At 39.8% G+C, this 12,324-nt stretch overlaps 1 protein-coding gene across 1 annotated transcript in view; it reads left to right on the top strand.

Annotated features, from left to right (window-relative positions):
- The window catches only part of ABCC8 (ATP binding cassette subfamily C member 8), a 68,570-nt gene that overhangs the window by 30,329 nt on the left and 25,917 nt on the right, over window positions 1-12,324 (top strand). The window contains exons 15-20 of the mRNA XM_054171874.1: window positions 1,340-1,415; window positions 1,506-1,611; window positions 5,873-5,908; window positions 7,349-7,384; window positions 10,295-10,393; window positions 11,248-11,332. Coding sequence (XP_054027849.1) covers window positions 1,340-1,415; window positions 1,506-1,611; window positions 5,873-5,908; window positions 7,349-7,384; window positions 10,295-10,393; window positions 11,248-11,332 — 438 coding nt within the window. The remainder of the gene's footprint in view (window positions 1-1,339; window positions 1,416-1,505; window positions 1,612-5,872; window positions 5,909-7,348; window positions 7,385-10,294; window positions 10,394-11,247; window positions 11,333-12,324) is intronic.

The following is a 12,324-nucleotide window of genomic DNA, read 5'->3' as shown; positions in this document are numbered from 1 at the left end:
TAAAATTACCCATACCACTTTGAAGACTGAAGCTCTTCATTTGCTATAGAGATGGCCAGAAGTAATAAGAATCTTGATGGCTGTCCTGGTGATTCTGTTTATTTAGGAAACCTGCTATTACATTTGCATTTCTGGCACAAGAGAATGAATAATTCAGTTTCGTGGGACTAAGTAGGACAAATGACAGAGCTTTCAGAGGTTTTCAGAGGCTGTGATCTGACGTGCTGCTTTGGTGCAGGATCCTTCTTGAGAAGACTTGCAGGGAAATTAGAGGAATGTGTGAGAGAGGTTTTTTGGGAGGATGATGTAGGAGCAGCAGACTGCCTGGAGTGAGGACAAAGGAGAGGCCACAGCAGTAACCTCTGTAAGGACAGTATTTATAAGGTCTTGAACAGAAAGGCAGGGCCAGCTGTAATCTTTAGCGTCATCTGCTGACATCCTTGTCACCAGTGGCACCTAGATCTGCAGGTCATTGCCAATGAAGAGCCGTTTTTGGAGAGAGGGTCCTCTGGCAGCCTTTGGAAATCTAAAGGGATGAACTGTGTGCTTTCTTTTCTCTTTTTTCTTTTCCCAAGTATTACTACTTTTTTTTTTTTTTTTTTTGTGCCATTCCACTCAGATCAAAAATGTACCTTGAGTTGCTGAAAGGCTTTTGAAGGCTCCAGTGACTGGAAAAGTGTGAGAAGATCATTCTGTATAAATAGAGACCTTCTAAAATTGTCTCAGCTTCCTGATTTTTCACAGTATTCATGGAAATCTCTTCCACTTAAAGTCCTGAGCAGGCCTTGTTTTCTTGGTTTTGGTCATTTTCAGTGAAAAGATCTCTGTATCTAGTAAAGCCTACATTAGCTGTGCCATATCTGAAATATAAAGGAAAATACTGTAAAAGGCAGCAACATCTAATTTCTGTGGCAAGTTCTGCAAATCTGCTTGGGATTTGGACTGTAATTGCTGTATATGCTGCAGTGTCTAGGGTGACATTCGGTGCTCTGCAGAGAGCAAACTGTGACTGTATATAATTTAATCATGTCATAATAATTCCTTTTTTTTTGCTGTGCCCACCTTACAAATAACAAAACAGAAGAAATCCTAAACAGGAATTATTTTTTTTTCTGAAGGAATGTCTCATAATTTCTTATTTGTTGTGCTTGCTTGAGTTCAGAGGTTCTTGCCCATCAGAATATAGGCCTTTACAACACCTGTCACTTGCCTGTTTCCTGCAAAGGTTAACTGCTCCTGTACCCAATGTAATGAAAAGAGAAGCGTCTGTGATGTTGAAAAAAAGAAGTCAGCTCTGAAAGTGGTTCTGTCTTTCTTTTTTCCTTCCATATTGGTATAGATCACAAATGGTTTTTTCACTTGGACACCTGAAGGTCCTCCAGCATTGTCCAACATTGATATCCGAATCCCTCAAGGTATAAAATGACATCAGAGGTACAGAATAAGTTGTTTTTCTGTGAGCATTTGGTAAATCAAAGGTTTATATGTGCTTTCTTCTCTCACAGGTCAGCTAACAATGATTGTAGGGCAGGTTGGCTGCGGTAAGTCATCTCTCTTGCTAGCCATACTTGGTGAGATGCAGAAGATCTCTGGGAGCATATTTTGGAGCAGGTAGTGCTATTTAAAAATTTAAGATTGAGTATTGCAGAAAAGAGGCAAAATCCATCCTGGGAACCGTTAGGTGGAGTCAGGGGGTTTGTAGGTGTGCATTCAAGATCAAAACCTTATCCTAATGGTAGGGGATCACATCAGAAAAAACTCTGTCAGGGTCAGACAACCTATCTAGTCCCTGAATAGGAACAGATAACCATACTTTGGTGTTCTGCACCCTAGTGATATAATCTGAGTGAAATCGTCACTTACCAGGGATCAGAATTAATTAGCTCAAGTGTTGTGTTGATACAGACTACATTTGTCCTTTCAGGCCTGAACTCAAGTCTTTGGGCTGACCAGGAGTGGTCCTTGGCCATGCTTTTAGATGTGTGCACCATCTCAGCACTGGTCTGGTGCCTGAGAAGTTGAAGACTCTTCTTATAAGTGGCAGTGACCTCAGGGTACTCCCCTGATTTGACAAGAGGGAGGTAGTCGTGTCCTTCCCTCCTTTCCCAAGGGCACTCAAGCAGCTGTACTCTGACAGCCAGATAAAGCTATACTTGTGTCTCACCTTTGTACTGGCCATGAAGGGAGGGAAAACAAACACTGCCTAGCTCCAGCAGCTGTACTGTTAGGACCTGGTCTCTTGAGCCTCCATCTAAGTGGCGGATGGTATGTAATAGATTGCAATTGCGGAGTGTGGTTTCTGGTAAATTACTGCCATCTCCTGTATGCTGTCTGATCAATGTGTGTGAAAACTTTTTGCCCTGTTTATTTTACAGTTTTACACTTTCTGGCCATACAGTCTGCTCTTTCCCTTTTGAGATACCATTGTTTGTGAGTAAAGTGTTGCAAATTGCAGAAGAACGTAGAGAAAATTCAGTTTATTTCCAGATAATTTGGAATGAAAGAACAACAGTGAACTGTGTCAAGTCCACACACTGTGGTGGACAGAGAGTCATTGTTACTCAGTGCAATGTTATGCACTGATTTTGGAAACAGTTCTCACCAATTCCTTGAGAGTTTGTAGAGAGATATTGATATCCAGCCTTCGTGCATAAGCCAGTCACACTACACAGATTTACACATGCTTTAATAGTACTATGACAAAGAAGGAAGATTCCCTATTTTATAGGTGAGGAAAATGGGACACAGGAAGGTGACCAGCAGGTGAGGGAGACAAGAACAGAAGCCAGATTTCCAGAATGTGGTGATCTATCCCTTAAAACATACTTCCCAAGGAGAAAATCCGTGTATGGCGAGGAACCATACAGAATCCCTGCAGCCCTATTAGGTGAACTAATTTCATTTCGGTAAGGCTGTAATTTTTTTACAGATGACATAACATGATTAAGAAGTGTAATTTGAAAGTCTGAAGCTAAACTAAAACAGATGACATGTTGGTTCCAATCAGCCTGCGGTTGTAAACAGCACTTGTTTAGAAGTGCATGCTTCACAACAGTGTAAAGGTCAGAACTGGTTTTCATGTCTTCTATATGTGCCAAAGTATCCCAAGGTAAAATTCAGTTGCTCTCTGTCAGATGTGTATAAAGGGGCTGTGGCTGGAACAGTCTCAGCACTGTAAATGCTGGCTGCAGTGGGACAGATAATGTTTTATCTCATCTTCCAGGGCTACTGCCATGTGTACCGGTCTATTCAGAGTGGTGGATGCAGTCACTGTGGGTTGCACACCTGCGTTGTAAAGCTATCCGATGAAAGCTCTTTGCATTAGATAAGAATACTAATGCCTGACCAGGTACATGCAACATTATCCCAGGTTCCAGGAGAGCAGTCACCAGAGCTTGTAGCCTTAGCTCAGGCACAAAATGTCACCAAAATCAGGAAGACCTTTGTTACAGTTCTTTCTCTGGCATGAGATAAATGCTTGGCTTCAGTCATTCACATTACAGAATAGCCTTGAATTATTTTGTTCCAAATTTCCTTCCCCTTCCCTTCCTCCAAGGTCACAGCTACGAAGATGAGGGATGCATCCTGCTGACATGACACTCAGTGCTCAGGAAATCTGGATTCTATTCCTGGCCCTTCCCTTGGTCTAATGGATAACCTTGCACAAGTCATTTCCCTCCTCTGTACTTCCATGCTGTATCGATAAAACTGGATTAACTTCACATCATCTTCATTTGCTTCCTATACAAATTATTTGTTTCAAAACCTTGAAAAGACATGCAATTTATTCCTGAGCTAGGAGCTGGCTAATCACAAGTGAGCACAGGCTTGTTTGTGTTTATTTTGTGGTTTATATTACAGCATGTGCCTGGAAGATCCAGCTCAGATTACTGTCCCTTGTCCAAAGAGACTGAGAGCATCTCAGCATAAATACTTTATAATATGGTTAGAGATTAACAAAAATAGAGAAATCGTTATTTATATTCTGAGCAGATGGTAAATAGCATTGATTTGACTAGTTGAGTAAATAATTATAGTATATGTCATGCTAATTTTGTCTGGGCAGTATCTCACTTAATTCACAGGGAGCGATTTATAGTATAAGTCTTTTTGAAGTCAATAATATCAGCAAACTGACCTATATAAGAAAAAGTTCGCTCAAGCAATTATGTCATTTGTTTCTAAACAGGACACACATACTCCCATGTGAGTCTAGAGTCCTTATAATATGAAATGCTAGATTTATTAAGGCTGTTAAGATTTTCTTTTACTTGATGTGGAGTTGACTGTTTTCAAATGGCAATATTTGGAAAGTTACCTTGATGCCTAGAAAGTACATTGATTTTTACCAATATGTGTTGGCTGGTGCTTACTCTCAGAAACACTTGAGAACTTGATAGCTTCTGTAAAGAATGTGTTGCTACTTAATGATATGCAGAAGGTTCATGGGTTCTTGCCACTGAGTTCACAGTGTCATTATAAAGACCAAGTGTGAGGTAACTGGAAAAACTTTGTTCAGTACACTGTCATAAAGACACTAGTGGCTGGCTGCCCCTCTCAAATTCTACAGTAAAGTCAAGTCAGATATGGTCGTTGTTCACTATGCCGTAACTTTTTGCAAGGACCTCAAACCAACCTTTTCGCCTGCAGATGTTTTCTTTCCTGGATACTTGTAAGCAAATGATGCTAGCATCAAGTTAATGACTACTCTTTAAGGCACGAACACTTTTGTTCCTCCTTAACTTCATTTATGCTGTTTGACGTACAGGTATTTTTATTCTTTTCAACAGAAATGAATCCAGTATCAGTCCTAGGCCAGTCTCCTTCTAATCAACTGGCTGTGAGCATTTTAGTACGCATACAAAAATGGCAAAACCAAAACCTGTCTGTTCTTCAGGCCTGCTGATGCTTGCTTACACAGGCACATCCCCTCCAAGGATAGGGCTGATCCAGAACACAGCATGTCAACTGAAAGTGGGATTTGGGGTTCAAACTAACTTATTGTATCTTTCAAGGGTGAAGTTACTGCTATGGAAAAATACAGTATCACAAATTATTGGTTTGTTTTCCCTGAAAGTGTCCCTTTTTTACTGGAACTATATTCTTGTCAAACTAGGACTTCCCAGTTGGAATGTGTCCAGAGAAAGGCAACAAAGCTGATATGAGGGGTTTGGAGCACAAGCCCTGTGAGGAGAGGCTGAGGGAGCTGGGGTTGCTTAGCCTGGAGAAGAGGAGGCTCAGAGGAAACCTTATTGCTGTCTACAACTATCTGGAGGGAGGTTGTAGCCCGGTGGGGGTTGGTCTCTTCTCCCAGGCAACCAGCACCAGAAGAAGAGGACACAGTCTCAAGCTGTGCCGGGGGAGGTTTAGACTGGATGTTAGGAAGAAGTTCTTCACAGAAGGAGTGATTAGCCATTGGAATGGGTTGCCCAGGGAGGTGATGGAGCCACCATCATCAGAGGTGTTTAAGAAGAGACTGGATGGGGTGCTTGGTGCCATGGTTTAGTTGATTAGATGGTGTTGGGTGATAGGTTGGACTTGATGAAGTTCTTTTCCAGCCTGGTTAATTCTAATAGTTCTAAATTCTAATAATAGTTCTGTTAGCACCTCCAGGACAGAGTGGGGGTGATTGTATTTGTGGAGTCAAATTAAATGTTCATAAGGGGGAAAAAAACTTGTTCACAAATTATTTCTTTTTACTACTAAAATCAAGTCAGTTTGTGTAGAAGGAACAGACGTTGCACTGCAGCTCTGTGATGATAAATACTGTTTGCAGTCTGTGCAGTAAGTGGAATTTAATAGTTTTGCTTTCTGGGGCAGATTGCCTGTGCTTGCTTAAGTAAACAATCTTTGCTTTCTATTTGTGATGCAGCTGTACTTCTGACAGTGAGACGGGGGAAGATGGCAGGTATGGTATTGCACTGGTCTTCCTACTAAATCCGTTGTGATTAAAGGAACCAAAGGTTTCTAAAAATCTATGCTTAGGGTTTTCAGTCAGAATTCTGAAAACCAGTGAGACTCTCGCTGTATTAATTAGATTAGGATGCAGTTTTTGAAACCCCTTCTGTGACTTACGAAAAGAAACATTTTTATTGAAACATTGCTGCTTTGCAAATCATCTCACAACTTTCCTATGTGTCTATGAAACTCCCTTTTTAGAGTCCGAACCAGACTAGTGCCTATGCTACACCATAAACTCCAGTAGCAAATATTGCAGTAAATGTTTATTTTATTAAAATAAATTCTCCCCATTGCCCTTCTCTTCCCCCCTTCCCCCCGCCCTTCCCTGCATCCAGTCATAAGTTTTTCTCATCTAGCATTCTTCAGGCACACACAGACTGAGAGGTGTGGGGAGCAACAGATTAGTCCCTCTGTTGGCAAGGGATACTTGCATGGAAATTATTTTTACCTGATTAATATAGTTCAGCTTGGATTTTGGGAATAGCTACAAAGTCAGCTGAGAGCAAAGCTTTCTGACGTGATTCTCCTTATAGTGTGGTGGGCAAACCTTGTCTGAGTGACAATCCTGTCCCTTCTGAAGTCAGCATGAGCTTTCTTCAGCAGAAGAAAAATACCTTATGATACCCATTTTCCTGACTTACACTATATTATGTGTTGTCTTCTAACAAGAATATTTTCTTGGTTCTGTGTTGCATGAGCTACTGCCTTTACTTAAGATTTATCAAACTCTTTTTCCATTTACCTTATTTCTCACACACATTACCTAGTTGTCAGACTGAGTCCTACAAAACCTCTGCTCTCATCCATGTATAGCATAAGAAGTACTTTCATGTGCCTAGAAACTAAGGCTCATGTTAAAGGATGCTAGAAATCAGAGATCTTCCTTTTTAGGACTGTGATTTCTAGGCAAGTTTAGAGTGAAACCATTTAGACCTGTTAAGATACAAGAGAAATGTGATCAGAATTAGACTTTGCATGTCTGAAACTGTTATATGGGGGTGGACAGCAAACAGTAAGAGGTAGTATGCACAACAACATGGTAAGTCTATTCAAAAGCAGGAAAAAGTATTAGACTGTGTGAAGCAAATACATTATCCTATCTCCTGGGAATCCTCTTCATGCTGGGTAAGCACTGTAGGAATATATTTGTTCAGTACTTTTCTACAAGGTTGTTTAGTGCTTATCAAAACAGAAGCTTTAACTTCTTTTTATTTTTTAGATCAGTACAGAATTGTAGCATGCTTAAGAGAGTATTTCTGTTAGGCAGTCATTTTGTTGTATTTTTCACTACAACATAGTGGTAGTACTTCAAGGTATTATTTGCTCTCTGAAATCACTGAATTTCTTTAAAGAAAACCCAAACCCAACCCTTGTTTGTTTTCTGCAGCCCAGAGAAGGAGGTTCCTGTTGACACGGAATTCAGGTAAAACACTTTCAAAGCTGATGGGAACCTCCAGAGGTCCCTTCCATTGTTTTGAGTTGTTTTATCCTTAAAAAGCAAATGTGTTTTCTCTGGAAGGAGCTATTGCAAGATTTAGAAGTATAAAACAAGCAAGTGACCCTTGCAGTTTGATAATGGCAAAACGTATGCTCCTGAGTACTTGGGACTGCCACCTGCAGAATGTTCCATTACCTACCATCGAGCTGAAAATAATAGAAGCATATCATTTTGTTCATGCAGGAATAGTACAGGCCAGTACACATTTGTGTCATATCTGGAGAACATTTGATTTTGAGTTGTTGACCTATATTAGAAATTCACAAATTGTGCAAAATAATCAAGATAAAACCAAGTCAGCAGTGTAGAACATACAGAAAGGGCTTTGCAATGTGTTCTTTACCATTAGAATCATAACTCCATTACTTTTTCATAATTTTTTTTTGAAAGGGCCAACATCTCAGGCTGGGTAGGTTTATTGAGTCATGTATGTTCATATATGAACATCCCTTAATTATCTTTATTTCCAGTCATCTTGAATCGGTACTGAGCCTGCTGGATATACAAAATGAGATGTGAAGATAGAGTTAGATTAGTAACTTTAAGCAAGCAACCTTCACAATGTTGTTTCTCATTCTAAATTAATGAACAGGCTTGCTCCTATATTAGCCAAAACACATAACCTCCAGGGAGCTGAGGAAGGGTTTGTCTTACTTATTGTAAGGTTGGCTTTTGCTGTCAGAGTCTATGTGAAAATTAAGAGGCTATGGTTAGTCTGAGTTATTGGAGGACAAAAAATGACACTCCCTTGGTGAAAAGGCATGTTTATGCACTCAGAAGAGAGGATGCAATTACTTGAACCTCCAAAGTTCCTCATTAAGTCTTTGTCTAAGGCATTTGCTTGCATTCAGTCTTCTAAGTGTGAAACCTTAGACAGGTTCAAGGTAGGCTTTCAGAGCAAGTGTTCTTGCAAATATTCTGTTCCAGAACATTTTGTTCTATGGGTTTCTGACCACTTGTTTCTCATAGTTTGAATAGAAGTTTTGTTTGACTGCCCCTTTACTGTAAGAAGCAGAGTACGGATGCACTTGCAAGCTTTTTGCTAATGCCAGAGTATGATCTGCCCTGAGATGTCCTACTAGTGTCAATTTGCAATGAAAATTAATTTAGAGAGGTTCACTGAATTCTAAGTCTATAATGAAACTTCGGCAAGCTTGTTCCCAAATTACTTGAAGGAAGTAATTGTCACTGATGACCTAAAAGCAGAATTGCTGGTTCTCTGCATGGAATGCACCTTACTGGCAGTGCTTGTATCTTCACTGAGCAAAAGAACACTTCTTGCAAATGTTACAAACTCAGCATCCTCAAACCGTTAGTACTGTTTCAAAATCTAAATTAGAAGTAACTTTTTATTCACATGGAGAATTAAGAGAAGCAACAACACAGTTTAAGGCAAGGAAAGGGCAGGGAAGGGAATACATGTTTGTCTTGCAGTGCTCAGAGCAATTATTTCTTGATCACTGGGATGAGAATTTCATACTAATTAAAAATGCTTCCCTCTTGAGGCAGGATTGCATGCTCTTAGAATTAGATTTTGGGACTGTGGCCTGGGCTGCCTAGGGGATTTTATTCTGTCTTTTCTCCTCTTTTTGTGTGTGTTTGTTTCATTTTCCAATAAAGATAATTCATAAAACATAATTAAATGCTAATGAGCCATCAAACATTGAACTTGGAAGCATGTTAGCAGGGTAATATAACTGTGTATTCTTCTGGGTTGCCAAAGAAAATTGGATCCTGTAATAATTTCTAAGCAAGTTTGGTGAAAGCCTGAAAAATTGAGCAGGGTGACTGACCTTAATTCCTGATAAAATGATAAAATGCCTGAAGCTTTTTGCCTGCTCATGGTTTGAATTGCATTGAGGTCCAACTGTGAGGAGGCTGCTGTAAGGGCTGTTTAGCAGACAAAGGCTAGGTTTGGGTGAGAGGTCCTATCTTTTTATTGTATTAGGTGATATAGCTGGAAAGAAAATGGGTGTGTTTTTAGGTGTATGATCCCTCTTTTGGCTGCTTTCTGGAGACAGTGATATGTCACTGAGTTTTTCTAACAGTATTGGTTGCTTTGACAAAAAAGGATTCCTTTCTCTGAGCTCTGCCTTAGTCCTTAACAGCGAACTAGAGCATCACTACTTCACTAAGAGGCAGATACTTTTGTTTTTAAATAGTAGTGATAATCCCTATGAAATACAATATACATATCAGGTAAGCCATCTCTTCTGAGGGCAATTCCACAAGGAGAAATTTAGCATATATATTTTGTCTCTGTTCTCTTTTCTTGTCTTTGTAGACATAGAAAGATACTACCCATGGCTACCCTTTTTTTCATGGGCTTGACTTCTCAGAATGGGGAAAACAAATGTGTTTGGGGCAGGAGAAATTGCCTTTGTGCATATGTGGAGTTAATTTAATTTTAAACACCTTAAAAATGTCTTTAGAACATCCTTCCTGATATGTGTTGCCTAACTAGAAATTTTCTATAAGTTTTGTTGTTCTTCTTCTTCTTTGTTAATCTATCCAAACAGAGCTGAGATTCTTGGTAATTTCCTTCCTGACATCTGTGCTGCTCAAGAGGCAGCTTTATTAAGCTAGCCTCTCCAAAATGCCTCTCGCAGCAGAAAGAGAGGGAACAAACTGAAATTCAGTTAGGTGAACAGTTTCATTATTCTGCAAGGAATTTAAAATCTTATTTTTTAACTTGATGAGAGACAAGAAATGAAAGACAGCATTTTTGAAACCTTATCACCAATTTCTTCCTTGATAAGGAACACAGTTTCCAAACACATCTATTGTACTGATAAGCTGGGCACACTGTTTTGTGGTTGGTTTTTTTCCCCCCAGGAAAAGAGGATCAGTAGCATACGCATCACAGAAGCCTTGGTTGCTCAATGCCACAGTGGAAGAGAATATCACCTTTGACAGCCCGTTTAACAAACAGAGGTAAGAGGTTTCAGCACTGTCACATGGTTTACTCCCCTTCAGACAATAATGGAATTGCACTGGCCTCAGTTGACTTTAGGGTCTCCATCTCCTTCTAACAAAAAATGTACTGCACCTGCCTGAATAGTGGCAAAAGACCCCGAGTCTTACATGGTCCCCCTTGGACCATGGCTTTCCTGAAGGGCACAAGGGACAGAGTTCTGTCTCACTTGAACTTAAGCGCAGAAGTTGTTTCATTTCCAAGGAGTGTCCTTGCTTAGCATAGAGCATTCTTTTCTAATGCCTACTTGACTGGTTTAACTGTCTTAAAAGAGCATTAGCCATTTGTGAGTGGGAATATTGTTTATTACAATTTCAGTGTTTGGGACATTGTGAAGGATTAATGGCCTGCCTTTTTATCCAGTCTAAATGCCCACCAAACATTCTAAGATATTTAAAATTAATTGCTGGTATTCCATCCCCCCTGCCCTGGCACTTAAAAAATGGTTGACTATGCATTCATGTCCTACATGCATTCTTCTGTCATCTTTGGATATTCAAACAAGAAACAAAGGTCTTGGGCATGAAAAAAGTTAAATGCTAACCAGTAACAATATACCAGGGAAGAAGTGGTGCTTGTTTTGCTTGGTTTTAACTATTGGATATTTTTAACTGGAAGCTGCTTTTTCTTAGCTGGAATACTATTTACTTCCCTGTGATTGAAAGAGATCCCATTAGAACAATTAGTGGCTAACAAATATGTTTTCCACTGTGTGATTTTTCCAGCTGGTTAATTTTTGTTCCTCTGCAGGTAGGAAATGTGCTTCTTTAGCAGTATCTGTGTGGATTTTGCACTACGTTTTTTGTTTCCGCAGGTACAAAGCAGTAATTGATGCTTGTTCCCTCCAGCCTGATATTGACATTCTGCCTCATGGAGACCAAACTCAGATTGGAGAGAGGGTCAGTAAACAGCTACAGGCTTCTATTTTTGTTTTAAATATATAGAAGGGGTTTTATTATTTTGTTGTGTTCTTAAAATCTTACTGGTTATTTGGCAACAAAGGTAATCTTTTAGTGAAGTGTGTTTGGGTCATTAGTCTGAAAGCTTATTGCTCAGTAAACATGGAAACGCTGTCATTTATGTGAGCTGCAGTGGTTCAAACATGCTGCTGTCAGAATGTTTGACTGTTCTGTGGCCACTGTCTCAGAGATCCTGGTTTCTTTAGGAGTAAAATAAATAATTCATTGATTTATTTTTTTTTTTAGAACCCCTTCATTTCAAAAAGGGCAGGCATTTAATCAACAGCAAACCAAGCTTCAGCACATCAGAGAAGACTAGGCAGTCATAAGAAAGGAAACAAGTCGCAGATTAGTAAACGGTTTACTCAGGCATATACCAGTTCTGACACAAATTTAAAACACCAAATTCTCAAATGATAACAATTCACCCCACATATTTACAGTTAAGGATACATTTCCATACCTAATCTCCACACGGGCTACTATATTAATTTTACATGGATGAGTTCCTAACCCAGTTCCTTGTGTAGCAAATGAATGGGTTTTGGCAGGAGGTGGAGTGGAGGGAGGAGGTGGAGTAGTTTTTTTTGGCAGCAGTTCTGGCTTATGAGAGCTTCAGGTGTTGGTGAAACTGCAGAGGGATCACAGGGAGGATAAGTAACTTACAGCAGGGTGGGAGCAGGGTACTAAGGGCCAAAACCAAGTACAATAGCAACCAGGTAATGTTCACTTAAGCAGGGTCTGACCTTCCAGTTAGCAATTGCTGATGCCTCTGTATGATACAGCTGATAAGACAGTATACGACTAGAAAAATAAACCCCAGGACACAGCCAGACTCATAAGGCTGACTTCTGAGTAGAATTCTGGTTTGGACTGCATGCAGAATATCTATGCCACCTACACCATGATGTCACCACAGCTATTGAACATTT

This window comes from Dryobates pubescens, chromosome 22 (genome assembly GCF_014839835.1).
Source record: "Dryobates pubescens isolate bDryPub1 chromosome 22, bDryPub1.pri, whole genome shotgun sequence".
In the NCBI taxonomy this organism is placed as follows: domain Eukaryota; kingdom Metazoa; phylum Chordata; class Aves; order Piciformes; family Picidae; genus Dryobates; species Dryobates pubescens.
The sequence above is the reverse complement of the archived record's forward strand: the minus strand, read 5'-3'. Positions and strand labels throughout refer to the sequence as shown.